The sequence below is a fragment of the Cherax quadricarinatus genome, chromosome 67 (genome assembly GCF_038502225.1).
Source record: "Cherax quadricarinatus isolate ZL_2023a chromosome 67, ASM3850222v1, whole genome shotgun sequence".
In the NCBI taxonomy this organism is placed as follows: Eukaryota; Metazoa; Arthropoda; class Malacostraca; order Decapoda; family Parastacidae; genus Cherax; species Cherax quadricarinatus.
The window spans coordinates 580885-594199 of NC_091358.1; the positions used below are offsets into that span (position 1 = coordinate 580885).

At 38.6% G+C, this 13315-nt stretch overlaps 1 protein-coding gene across 12 annotated transcripts in view; it reads right to left on the minus strand.

Annotated features, from left to right (window-relative positions):
- LOC128699641 (fibrillin-2) overlaps positions 1–13315 on the minus strand; it is a 206911-nt gene that overhangs the window by 87659 nt on the left and 105937 nt on the right. For 9 of the 12 annotated variants that reach the window (XM_070099319.1, XM_070099328.1, XM_070099323.1 and 6 more), the window contains one exon: positions 9836–9988. The exons of the other annotated variants lie outside the window; for them this stretch is intronic. In XM_070099319.1, the coding sequence (XP_069955420.1) occupies positions 9836–9988 (153 nt within the window). The remainder of the gene's footprint in view (positions 1–9835; positions 9989–13315) is intronic. 12 annotated transcript variants of the gene reach the window in all.

The window sequence follows — 13315 nt, forward strand, 5'->3', positions numbered from 1 at the left end:
CTAAATGCACTAGAAGACAAAAAGAATGCAGATGTAATATATACAGACTTTGCAAAAGCCTTCGACAAGTGTGACCATGGCATAATAGCGCACAAAATGCATGCTAAAGGAATAACAGGAAAAGTTGGTCGATGGATCTATAATTTCCTCACTAACAGAACACAGAGAGTAGTCGTCAACAGAGTAAAGTCCGAGGCAGCTACGGTGAAAAGCTCTGTTCCACAAGGCACAGTACTCGCTCCCATCTTGTTCCTCATCCTCATATCCGACATAGACAAGGATGTCAGCCACAGCACCGTGTTTTCCTTTGCAGATGACACCCGAATCTGCATGACAGTGTCTTCCATTGCAGACACTGCAAAGCTCCAGGCGGACATCAACCAAATCTTTCAGTGGGCTGCAGAAAACAATATGAAGTTCAACGATGAGAAATTTCAATTACTCAGATATGGTAAACATGAGGAAATTAAATCTTCATCAGAGTACAAAACAAATTCTGGCCACAAAATAGAGCGAAACACCAACGTCAAAGACCTGGGAGTGATCATGTCGGAGGATCTCACCTTCAAGGACCATAACATTGTATCAATCGCATCTGCTAGAAAAATGACAGGATGGATAATGAGAACCTTCAAAACTAGGGAGGCCAAGCCCATGATGACACTCTTCAGGTCACTTGTTCTATCTAGGCTGGAATATTGCTGCACACTAACAGCACCTTTCAAGGCAGGTGAAATTGCCGACCTAGAAAATGTACAGAGAACTTTCACGGCGCACATAACGGAGATAAAACACCTCAATTATTGGGAGCGCTTGAGGTTCCTAAACCTGTATTCCCTGGAACGCAGGAGGGAGAGATACATGATTATATACACCTGGAAAATCCTAGAGGGACTAGTACCGAACTTGCACACGAAAATCACTCACTACGAAAGCAAAAGACTTGGCAGACGATGCACCATCCCCCCAATGAAAAGCAGGGGTGTCACTAGCACGTTAAGAGACCATACAATAAGTGTCAGGGGCCCGAGACTGTTCAACTGCCTCCCAGCACACATAAGGGGGATTACCAACAGACCCCTGGCAGTCTTCAAGCTGGCACTGGACAAGCACCTAAAGTCAGTTCCGGATCAGCCGGGTTGTGGCTCGTACGTTGGTTTGCATGCAGCCAGCAGCAACAGCCTGGTTGATCAGGCTCTGATCCACCAGGAGGCCTGGTCACAGACCGGGCCGCGGGGGCGTTGACCCCCGGAACTCTCTCCAGGTAAACTCCAGGTAAACACAGTGTGGTAAGGCATGGTGAGGCTGCCAGTTCGGACTACAAGGCGGCTGAAAAATATGTGCATGAATTCCAGGAGTACATAGAGGTTGAAGGACTGAAACCTGAACAAGTGTTCAATTGTGACGAAACAGGCCTCCTTTGGAAGAAAATGCCAAAGAGGACCTTCATTACACAAGAGGAAAAGGCAATGCCAGGACACAAGCGTAAGCGGGAGAATAACGACACAATACACCAATGCTTCACACGGGATGGGAAAATTCTTGTTAGGAAAACAAATGTTGGTCAACTGTACACAATCACGAACGAGAATGATCTATCACGATTTCTCAGGGATACTAATCTTACAGAGAATAACTAAACAATGTCCAACTTAAAAGCCTACGTAGTGTAGTGTATGTTTTGCTCCATTATTGTTCAAATTTCATTGTACAATCTCTTAGTAATTAAATAATCAACTACCTCATTTTGTGATTTACTAGTAAGCATAAGTCACCTTATGTAATTTTCTTATTTACTATTGTTTGCTTAAACATTAGCTGAATTAATACTTTCTCTGTCCATATTACTACCTCATATTTTTTTAAATACTATCAATTGATATTACTTACTAAAATTAATAATTATCATTTTTACTATAATTTCAATTTACTCTTAACATTTTTGACATTTAATAACCATTACTTATCTAATTACCTTTACCTGTTTTAATACCACATTTACTATCTTAGAGTACTCTTAATTACCTTGTACTGCCAAATAACCTCAAGTATAACTACCAGTGCAATATTGAATGAAATAAACATTACTTTTTCACTTTTTTTGTAATCATTATTACTTACTAAAATTTTATTAAACACCATATTTACTACCAGTCAATTTTACTTTTGTACATTAAACATTATTTTATACTTCCCATAACATTTTGTTGCCAAATTATCAAGTTTGTATATTCAACTCCAACCTTTATATTATCCTTTGTACCTGTGTACCTGTGTACCTGTCTACCATCTTACTATCATATTATAACCAAGACATTACCATTGTTATTTTTTACTATTATTCTTTTGGTACTTTAATTGTGAATTTTATTTTGTCAATTTAAATCTAGTTATACTCTTGATCTTGTCAACAACCTATACCAGACTCTAGTGCAATTGCAAGTACCATTTCAATTTGTATTTTTATATTATAAGTTTATATTATAAGTCCTACTCTAAGATTGTTTTCATATCTTAGTGACTATATTGTGTGTGCAATTAGTGTATATTTCAATTATATTATTGTTCAAGGCCCTTAACTATCTTTTGCTAACTAGTACCAACTACCTCATATATCTTTTTTTTTTTCTACTTTTTTTATTCTTTTGCTACCTTACCTTGTATATCTTATCTTGTCAATTTAAATCTAGTTATACTCTAATTCTTGTAAACAACTTATATAACACCTTAGTGCAATTACAATTGAGAGTCTTGTGCCTTTTTTATATTATTAGATTAAACTCAGTTGTACTATAGTCAATACCAAATTCATTATATTAGACCATATTGCAATTACTAGTGAGAGACTGGTGCTATTTTTAATTTGTATTTTTATATTATTAGATTAAATCTAGTTGTACTATAGCTCATTCTAGCTCAAAACATAGACTCCACAAAAGTCATTATATTAGACCTTAGTGCAATTACAAGTGAGAATCTTGTTCTATTTTAAATTTGTATTTTTATATTACTAGTTTATACCTAGTTGTACTTTAGTTCATTCCAGCACAACACATAGACAACATCAACTTCATTATGTGTAGTAGTGACTATACTCTATATGACCAAAATACTCTAGCTATATACTTATCCAAGCTTCCCACCACTACAGATATCAGTACTAGAACTCAACACATAACTCAGGATATAAATAACCATAATTTAAACCTAGAAGATGATTGATCACATTGACCCTGATCTAAACCTCCATAATCTGACACCCAATCAAAACCTATTGGAAAGTAACTGCCTTTATTACACAGCATCACAAGCCAGCACTATCCTAAACAATGCTAAAAGCCTATCAGTACTTAACTACAACATCAGGTCCTTAAGCAAACACTATGATGACCTCCTGGCACTCCTTGAATCACTAAAGACACCCTTCTCCTGCATTATTCTTACTGAGACCTGGCTTAAGCAGGACACAATAGATATCTACCCTCTACCAGGATACACAACAATTCACAACTGCAGACCAAACCAAGTTGGGGGTGGTATTGCAATCTATTACTCTAACCAATTATCTTGTATTAGCACCACTTGCTTTAGTGATGAATATGGGGAATACATTTTTGCTAATTTTACTGTAAAAAACCTTAAGACACCTATAACAATCGGTGCCATTTACTGGATACCTCACACAAACATCCCAAATTTCAGTGAGAAATTAAAGTCACTAATAACAAACAGACAAATGAATAAGCACCACCTTCTCTTAGCTGGAGACTTCAACATCAACCTTGGCTTTCTAGATGATCAGCCTGTAACTGATTTCATCAACAATATGAACAACACACTTCTCATACCAACAATAACTAAACCAACCAGGCTCACTGAGACAAGTGCAACCATAATAGACCACATATGGACCAATATACTAGCCCCCCTTAAATCAGGGATAATCACAGATAGCACTACAGACCATTACCCTACCTTCCTCCTGACAAACATTAATAAACCACCACTTGAATACAACAAAGTCTCATTTAGACTCCATGACGAGGCCTCAATAAGGAAGTTCACAACTGACCTAGAGATTGTTGACTGGCCTACAGAATTCTCCAAGGCCAATGGTATTGATGACTGGACAGACATTTTTCTTAACAAATTACTTAGACTATACAACAAACATTGTCCTATAAAAACGAAACAGATCACAAACAAATGGCTTGGTTGCCCATGGCTAACCAGCACCATTCTGAAATCCATTGACAAGAAACACCAATATGAAAAGCAATATAGACAGGGCTTAATACACAAAGATATTCTTAAACACTATTCATCAGTTCTCACCAAAGTAATAAAGAAAGCCAAACAACTATACTACTCCAGTAGATTCACAGACACTAGAGGAGATATAAAAAAGACCTGGAAAACACTCTCTCAGATTCTAGGGACCCACAAACTGAAAAAAACCAAGAATATTGTCCTAACTAAACCTAATGAAACACCACTACATCCCACTGACACAGCTAACAAGATAAACGACTTCTTCTCAACCATAGGATCTAATCTTGCCAATAAAATCCCACATACTAATGCCCATGCCGGGGACTACCTAGATGGGAATTTCCCAAATTCCTTCTATCTTGCACCAACTGAGCCCTCGGAAGTCACCGAGATTATAAAGTCACTTAAAAACAACTCGGGGAAACTGTCTAATGTCCCACCATTACTGTACAAGCGAGCGGCCCATATCCTTTCGCATGCTATTTCATTACTTTTTAACAAGTCACTAGAAACTAGCACCTTCCCGAAACTACTCAAGATGGCAAGGGTTACACCAATACATAAAGGTGGTGACCCTACAGACTTAAACAACTATAGGCCAATATCAAACTTACCATTGCTATCCAAAATCTTTGAGAAACTCATGCACAGGAGACTATATTCATTTATAACAGCACAAAACATACTCAACCCCTGCCAATTTGGATTTAGGAAAAATAAAAGCACTAATGATGCAATCATAAAAATGCTAGATCTGCTTTACACAGCATTGGAAAATAAGGAATATCCACTAGGAATTTTTATTGACCTAAGAAAAGCTTTTGACACAGTAGACCACGACATCCTACTCCACAAACTTGACCATTATGGTATAAGAGGCCATGCGCTTGCTTATTTCAAATCTTACCTTACTAATAGGTATCAGTATGTTACCATTAAAGACACAGCATCAACAACACGGCCACTTGATACTGGAGTTCCGCAGGGAAGTGTCCTCGGTCCCCTGCTCTTCCTCATATACATCAATGATCTTCCAAACGTATCCCAACACCTGACGACACGACTTATGTCATCTCTCACCCTAATCTTGCCACCCTCAACACCATTGTTAACGAGGAGCTGATCAAAATATCGACTTGGATGACAGCCAATAAACTTATGCTTAACACTGACAAAACCTACTAGTATATTATGTTTGGTAGCAGAGCAGGAGATGCACAAATTAACATTAAGATCGACAACACTCTAATTACCAGACATAATGAGGGCAAATTCCTAGGCCTATACCTTGACAACAACCTGAATTTCAGCACCCATATCCAACACATAACCAAAAAAGTATCCAAAACAGTTGGGATCCTCTCCAAGATACGATACTACGTGCCGCAAAATGCCCTTCTCACACTATACCACTCACTTATTTATCCATACCTCACCTATGCTATTTGTGCTTAGGGATCAACTGCAGCAACACACCTAAAGCCAATTATAACCCAACAAAAAGCTGCAGTAAGAATAATCACTAAATCCCATCCCTGGCAACACACCCCCCCACTCTTCATAGATCTAAACTTACTCCCTGTTCAGTACATCCACACTTACTCCTGTGCAATCTACATCTACAGGACCTTAAACTCTAATATCAACCTTGACCTAAAACGCTTTCTTGATAGTTGTGACAGAACCCACAGGCATAACACCAGACACAAACATCTCTACGACATTCCCCATGTCCGACTAAACCTTTACAAAAATTCAATGTATGTCAAAGGCCCTAAAATCTGGAACACCCTACCGGAGAACTCTAGAACTGCAGACACATTCATCACCTTCAAAACTACCATTAGAAAACATCTTATCTCCCTGATAAACCCCATCAACTAACTACACGAATACCACCTGGTGGTTCACACTTACACTCACTCACCCATTTGACCATAAACAGAAATATTAATCTCAATCTTAAAACAATGAATCCTATGATACTCCAATACTGAAACTATGTACTGTGCCAAAACAAAAGCATTCACATTGCTAAACTCACAAACTAGTATTTAGTTACTTAGCCATAATACCAACTTACCTCATAATTTGTAATATTTTAAAATAAAGAATTAAACCAAGTCTGCCCGAAATGCCTAGCCATGCTAGGCATTCTAGTGGTATACTCTGTAATCATTATTTAACTACATGTAAACCACACAACAACCAAATTCTGTAAATTCAACATTGTAATCTTTATAGAGAATAAACTTTGAATTTGAATTTGAATTTGAATTTGAATGAAAGACAGGCTGATGCTAATGTTCTGTGCTAATGCTAGTGGGGATTTCAAAGTGAAGCCATTACTAGTGTACCATTCTGAAAATCCCAGTGTTCAGGAAAAACAATGTTATGAAGAGTAAATTGTGTGTGTTTTGGAAATCTAATAATAAGGCATGGGTCACGAGGGAAATTTTCATCGAGTGGTTCAATGAAGTGTTTAGCCCTAGTGTGAAGGAGTATCTCCTGGAAAAGAAATTGGATCTCAAGTGCCTGCTAGTAATGGACAATGCACCTGCTCATCATCCAAACTTGGATGACCTAATTTTCGAGGAGTTTGGGTTATCACAGTAAAGTTCTTGCCCCCGAATACCACTCCTCTCCTCCAACCCATGGACCAGCAGGTCATTGCAAACTTTAAAAAACTCTACACAAGAGCAATGTTTCACAGGTGCTTGACTGTGACCACAGACACTCACTTGACCCTAAGGGAATTTTGGAGAGAACACTTCAGCATCCTCCATTGCATAACCCTTATAGGTATGGCTTGGGAGGGAGTGACTACCAGGACTTTGAACTCTGCCTGGAGAAAATTGTGGCCAGATTGTGTCGACAAGAGGGATTTTGAAGAATTTGGGACTGACCCTAATGAGCCTATGTCTGTTGTAAAATCAATTGTGGCACTGGGGAGTTCCATGGGGTTGGATGTGAGTTTGGAGGATGTGGAAGAATTGGTGGAAGACAACAACGAAGAGCTCACCACTGAGGAGCTGCAAGAGCTTCAGCAGGAAGAGCAACACATCGCAGCTCAGAATCTTGCTGCAGAGGAGGAGGAAGAGAGATGGAAGAAGGTGCCTTCTTCAAAAATTAAAGAGATTTTTACTATGTGGGGTAAGATGGAAAGCTTTATGGAGAAACATCACCCTGACAAGGTTGTTGCAAGCCATACTGGCAACATGTGGGCCATTTCAGGGAAGTGTTAAAGAGACGCCAGAAACAGAGTTCTCTCCACAGTTATTTTGCGAGACAGGACTCCATTGACTCTCAAGGTGGTCCTAGTGGCATTAAGAAACAGAGAAGAGAAGCAACCCCAGAAAAGCAATTGGTACCTGAGGTGTTGCTGGAAGGGGATTCCCCTTCCAAACTATAAACAATCCACTCTCTCTCCTCCTCCAGTCTCCCATACACTAAGAAGAATCTCCAATAAAGGTAAGTGTTATGCTGTTAATGTTTCATTCATCATTTCCCATTGTATTGTTTATGTACTACATGCATATTTCATGTAAAAAATTTTTTTGTTTTAATACTTCTGGGTGTCAGGAACGGATTAATTGTATTTACATTATTTCTTATGGGGAAAATTGATTCGTAAATCGTAAATTTCGTTTATAGTAACGGCTCCAGGAACGGATTAATTATGAAAAATGAAGGACCACTGTATAGCACTTTGTCTGGATTTTTTGGGTTAACCTAGGTAATTTACACTATGTATACTTGTATTTATGTGTACCTGTGAGACAGAGATAGACAGAGACAGATAGAAAGAGACAGATAGACAGAGACAAAGATAGAGACAGAAAGACAAACAGAGATAGACATAGACACAGACAAGCAAACGAAGCCAGGCCACCAGCAGCCAGCTGGCCAGCCAGCCAGCCACCCTACTGAACAAGTATTACGTTCCAGAATTGTTTCTCTTTACTTAGGGCATAGGTTATAAGACATTCTGAAAAGGTGTTGCACAAATGTTGCACATGGGTTATTATCGAGGTTTTTTGATATTTCCTCGACCACTTATGGCCACATCCACCTCAGAGCCACTAAACTCAGGGTCAACATCACTTTCCTCTTAAAACGGGAGAGTTAATACTACACGAAATTAACGACTCCCAGGTGTTTGCCGCGCTGTTTGCTCTAGCTGGCGCTCATTTGAACTGGTGCTCCCACAAGGTATTAAGTGGTCCCAGATTTTTTTTAATACAGTGTACAATGAGTGTTAAGACCCATTCTATGCTGACAAGGCATTTCAGGCCAATCGTGCCATATCTGAAGGCAGGAAAAATGAAACGTTTATATATGCTTGGGGCACTAGCGGTAAGAACGTATACATATATACATTTGGACCGTTTATGGGTTAAGTGAGCAGTACAGGTATGCCTAAAAATTACATATATACTACACACATTACTTACTTTAAAATATTTTTGTCCTTAACTTATAGTAAGTGGTGAATATATTTATTATAGGAAGTCTGAATGAAAAAAATGGGTATAATTGAAAACTACTGTATTAGCAAAATGCTGTAAAGTGAAGTAATGTAAAGCAGGGCCCTCCTGTAGTGAGAAACATTGTTTAATTAATGTATACATGTTAATTAAACAGAATACAGCTGCAATACACTTTACAGTACAGTGCAGTACAGATGTATTGATGTGTACAGCAGTTAGACAGTCTCTCTCTCTCATTTTCACTCTCCTATTCACTTCCACTTTTTCACAACTCAAGACTCTTCATACAGCAATTAAAGAGTTCCTCAAAGTTATGATGTTTGTTGCTGTGTCTGGTATTATAGTGTGGGAAGGTAGTGGAGAGAATAATAAGTGAGGGAAAGTGTGATATGAGCTCCTACACTTGTGTGTTCATGAGACCAAAAAAAAAGATCAGAAATCATGTAAGAACAAAAAAAATTTTATGACAGGTTTCCATTTCAAACTCATGTGACAGGATGGTAGTATCTCCCTGGATGGTTGATCTCTACAAACTTACCTGCATCAAGAAAGCTGAAAATGCTAAATCTATAGTTCTTAATTAATCAAGGTTTACCAAACAAATGTGAGTTTTCTTTCCATGTGTAAAATAAGTTTAAGCATAGTATGAGTGAATTTGGCTAAAAACTGAGAAAAAATTATATAATTCAAAATTATTTGTTTGAATGTTTGCAATGATCATAACTACAGATCAGCCTAAGTGTATAATTAATTGGTTCTAAAGTGCAAGTATCACACGTTAGGAACACTGTAAGTCAGGAATCTATTGTATTTTGTACCCTTATCAATAACTTTCTTCTAAATTCCCAAATACTGCTTGATGCACAGAGGCAAATAGAATAAAGGAACTTTGCTAAAAAATCACAAATTTTCATTACTATAGAGTTTTAACAATAACATTTTTAGCATGCAGATGCAATTATTTTGTCTATCCCATGCAACATAAGACTCAAAATATTTCTTTTAGCTATTTATAAGGACTGTATAAAGATTAATGTTTAGGTATGATATTGTGAAATACAATATGAACTAACCCAAACAGACTCTGGCAGTCATGTTGAAAGTGAACCCAGGATGGCAGGTCTGAGTGGCTGTACCCTCAGTTTGGCACTGATATGAGCCAAGAGTGTTGACACAGTACTGGCCATCCTCGCAGTCATCTAGGTTCTTGCGGCACTCATCGATATCTTCGATGATGATGGTGGAGGAAGAACTTGAGGGACTATAATAAATTATCCCATCAGGGTTTCTTACATGCAGGTTTCCATAACCTTTCCAGCTCTAACCAGACCTTGAGATGCCATTAATTATTAATTAAAAATAATTAAGTTCATTATCATAGGCCACTGCAGTGCTCATCAGTTTTTGTGTTCTTCAAAGTGGGTTTTACAGTTTACAGATTTCAACCTATCAAAAATATTACATATCCATGAACAACTTAACCCAGTCATCTCTCAAGTTCCACACCAAAAGTATCACCTAAATCCAAATCCATTGTTAGGAAGATGATCTATAAGAAAAGGTGGACAGTAATCCAAATAACATGGGAATTATGGAGACAAATATATCAATAACAGTCAATAATATTAACTATAATATAACCCATGAGAGTACCAAGCAATAAAGAGAGACCTAAGAGAGGTACAGGGAAAGAAGCACTCCTCAAGTACCAATGGAGACTCAAAAAGTTAAAAGTCCCACACTGTTCCAAAAACAATGAATATGAACTGGAGACAAATATTACTAGGGGGCCTCAGATAATTGTATCAGTAATATACAGCCCATCAATAGAGCAAGAAGACAAAGGCAAGAATATAAAAGTAATATTTAAACCGCTCTATAAAGGGTGTCACTAATCATGCTAGGAAGAGTGCAAAGGTATAAATCATGGGACTTCAACCACTGTGAAATTACCTGAGAAGCAACAAGACTTCACAGAAAGGAGGAGACATACACACACACATAGCAAAATTAACCCTTTCAGGGTCAACAGGCCCTCTCGCAGACTAGTTCTCAGGGTTGCCAAATTTAAAAAAAAAAAAAAAAAAAAAAAATTTCTTATGAAAAATTAGACAATCTTTTCCCGATCATAATGACACCAAAAGCATTAAATTTGATGGAAAACTTACGAAATTATGCTCTCGCGAAGTTAGCGGTCTCGACGATGTTCACGCATCAGCGATTTTGCCCACTTTGAGCCCTATTTTCGGCCAATTCCAGTGTACTAGTCGACAAAAATCATAACTATTTCACTAGAACTCCATTTTTTCTATCAAATGAGTACAAGCAACCACCCATTTACTGATTTTAACTATCCAATAAAGTGGTCAGAATTTAGCAATTTTGCCAATTTCACACAAATTTCAAAAGATGCCAATTTCCAAATAGGGTCCAGAATAAACAAGAGACATTCATGGCACTAAAATAACATTTCCTCTGTCCATTAGTCACATCCCCACACCCCTCTTACATTCTTTTGCTTTCCACTTTGAATTTTTATTCTCACAAAAAATAGAAGATTTACCGTTATGGAGACTACTGCATTAGTGTAAAAAATGGTATAAATAATAACAGCGCACTTGTGAAAGAATATTAGACTCACCAGTTGACGTGTACTGGATAAACAGCATGATTTGTTTACTTTTGAAAGTTGGCAAAAATCGAAGATTTCTGCTACTTTAAGCTCAATTTCAAGGTACTTTTCATTATAAAACCAATCAAAATCATCTCAATTTCTGTAATATGTCTTCCATTCTATAAAATGAGACCAGGAAAACTAGAATACCATCAATAACAAAAAAAGGCACAATACCATGACTGGAACGATACACAAATAACCCGCACATAAAAGAGAGAAGCTTACGACGACGTTTCGGTCCGACTTGGATCATTGACAAAGTCACACTAACCAGAAGTAGAGCAGGACGGCTATATATAGGCAGGAAGAGGTGGTGGTAGTAGTAGTAGTAGTAGTAGTAGTAGTAGTAGTAGTAGTAGTAGTAGTAGTAGTAGTACAAGAATGGTATATAATACCAACAAGATGAAATTAAGACACATGCGCAACACCCGGGCATCCCTATCGTAGACGTTTCGCCATCCAGCCAGCCACTGGATGGCGAAACGTCCACAACAAAGACAACCAGACGCCAGACGTGTCTTAATTTCATCAGTAGTTGTAGTAGTAGTAGTAGTAGAAGTGTCAGCATAGTTGCTGATCCCTGTGTTGTATAGCATATCAGTATCATCCATGTGCTTTAGATAGGAGATCCCTAGGCCTGTGTCTGTTTGTGTGACGTCACGGGATGCGCATGTGTACATTCGTACCTCTGCGACTCTCTCAGTCGGCGTTTGACACAGGCTAGGACAGGCAGAGGCTGGGCTCCACCTCCCATCATCACAGTCTGACAATATATCGTTACCATCCAACAAGTGTGTCTACCTTCAACCCTCGATATCTCCATTTAAGAACCCCTACGATAGAAGAGGTAGTAGTAGTGGTAGTGGTAGAAGTGGGAAATAAGGAGGACGAGCCAGTCAAATACAAAGGAAGGGGAGCACTGCAAGAGAGCTAGGTGCCCACTGAGGGAGAGCAAGCGCACAGAGGTGCATGAAAGGAGAAGTGGTGAAATAAATGAAGGAACAGAAACACGAGACAGAAGAGAGAAAGACAACCCAGAGGAGAAAAGGAAAGAGGAAAGGGGAAGAGGGAGAAGAAGAAAAAGAAAAAGAAAAAATGAGGAGTCAGGTTAAGTCACGGGTGTTCTGAAGTTTGGAGCATTTTACAATGTAGTGGGAGAGGAAGGCATCTACAGAGACAAAGCCAGGGCTAAGGTTCATACAAGGAAAGTTGTGTATTAGAGAGGATTCAACTAGATGGCGACTGTTCGAGTTGGAAGTAGGGAAGACAGTTTTAGCAGAAGACCAGTCAATAGGATGGCTATGATCTCTGACGTGACAGAAAAGAGCATTGTTAGTGTCGGCAAGCCTAACACTATTTTTGTGCCCCCTAAGTCTGTCAGAAAGAGATCGACCAGTTTCTCCGAAGTATTGAAGAGGACAGGAGGAGCAAGAAATAGAGTAGACACCAGGAACATCTGTAGAGGGAGGAGAGGTATGAACGAGATTAGTGCGAAGAGAGTTAGTCTGGCGGAAGGTACGCTTGATGTCTAAGGGACGGAGAGAATTGCTGAGATTAGAAAGACCGGAAATGTAGGGAAGGCAGAGGATAGAAGAGTTCCCAGGAGTAGAGAGTTTGGGAGAGAAGAAATTGCATTTAGCACGTGAGACGGCAGAGTCTATGAAATGGGAAGGGTAGCCAAGACAGGAAAACGAATTATGAAGAGTGGAAATTTCTGCTGGAAGGAACTGAGGATCACAGATGCGGAGGGCACGGAGAAAGAGGGAGATAAGAACACTTTTCTTGACAGGGAGAGCATGATAGGAAAAGTAGTGAATGTACATGTCACTGTGCATAGGTTTTCGGTAGACAGAAAAGGAAAAACCTGTATCTGAGC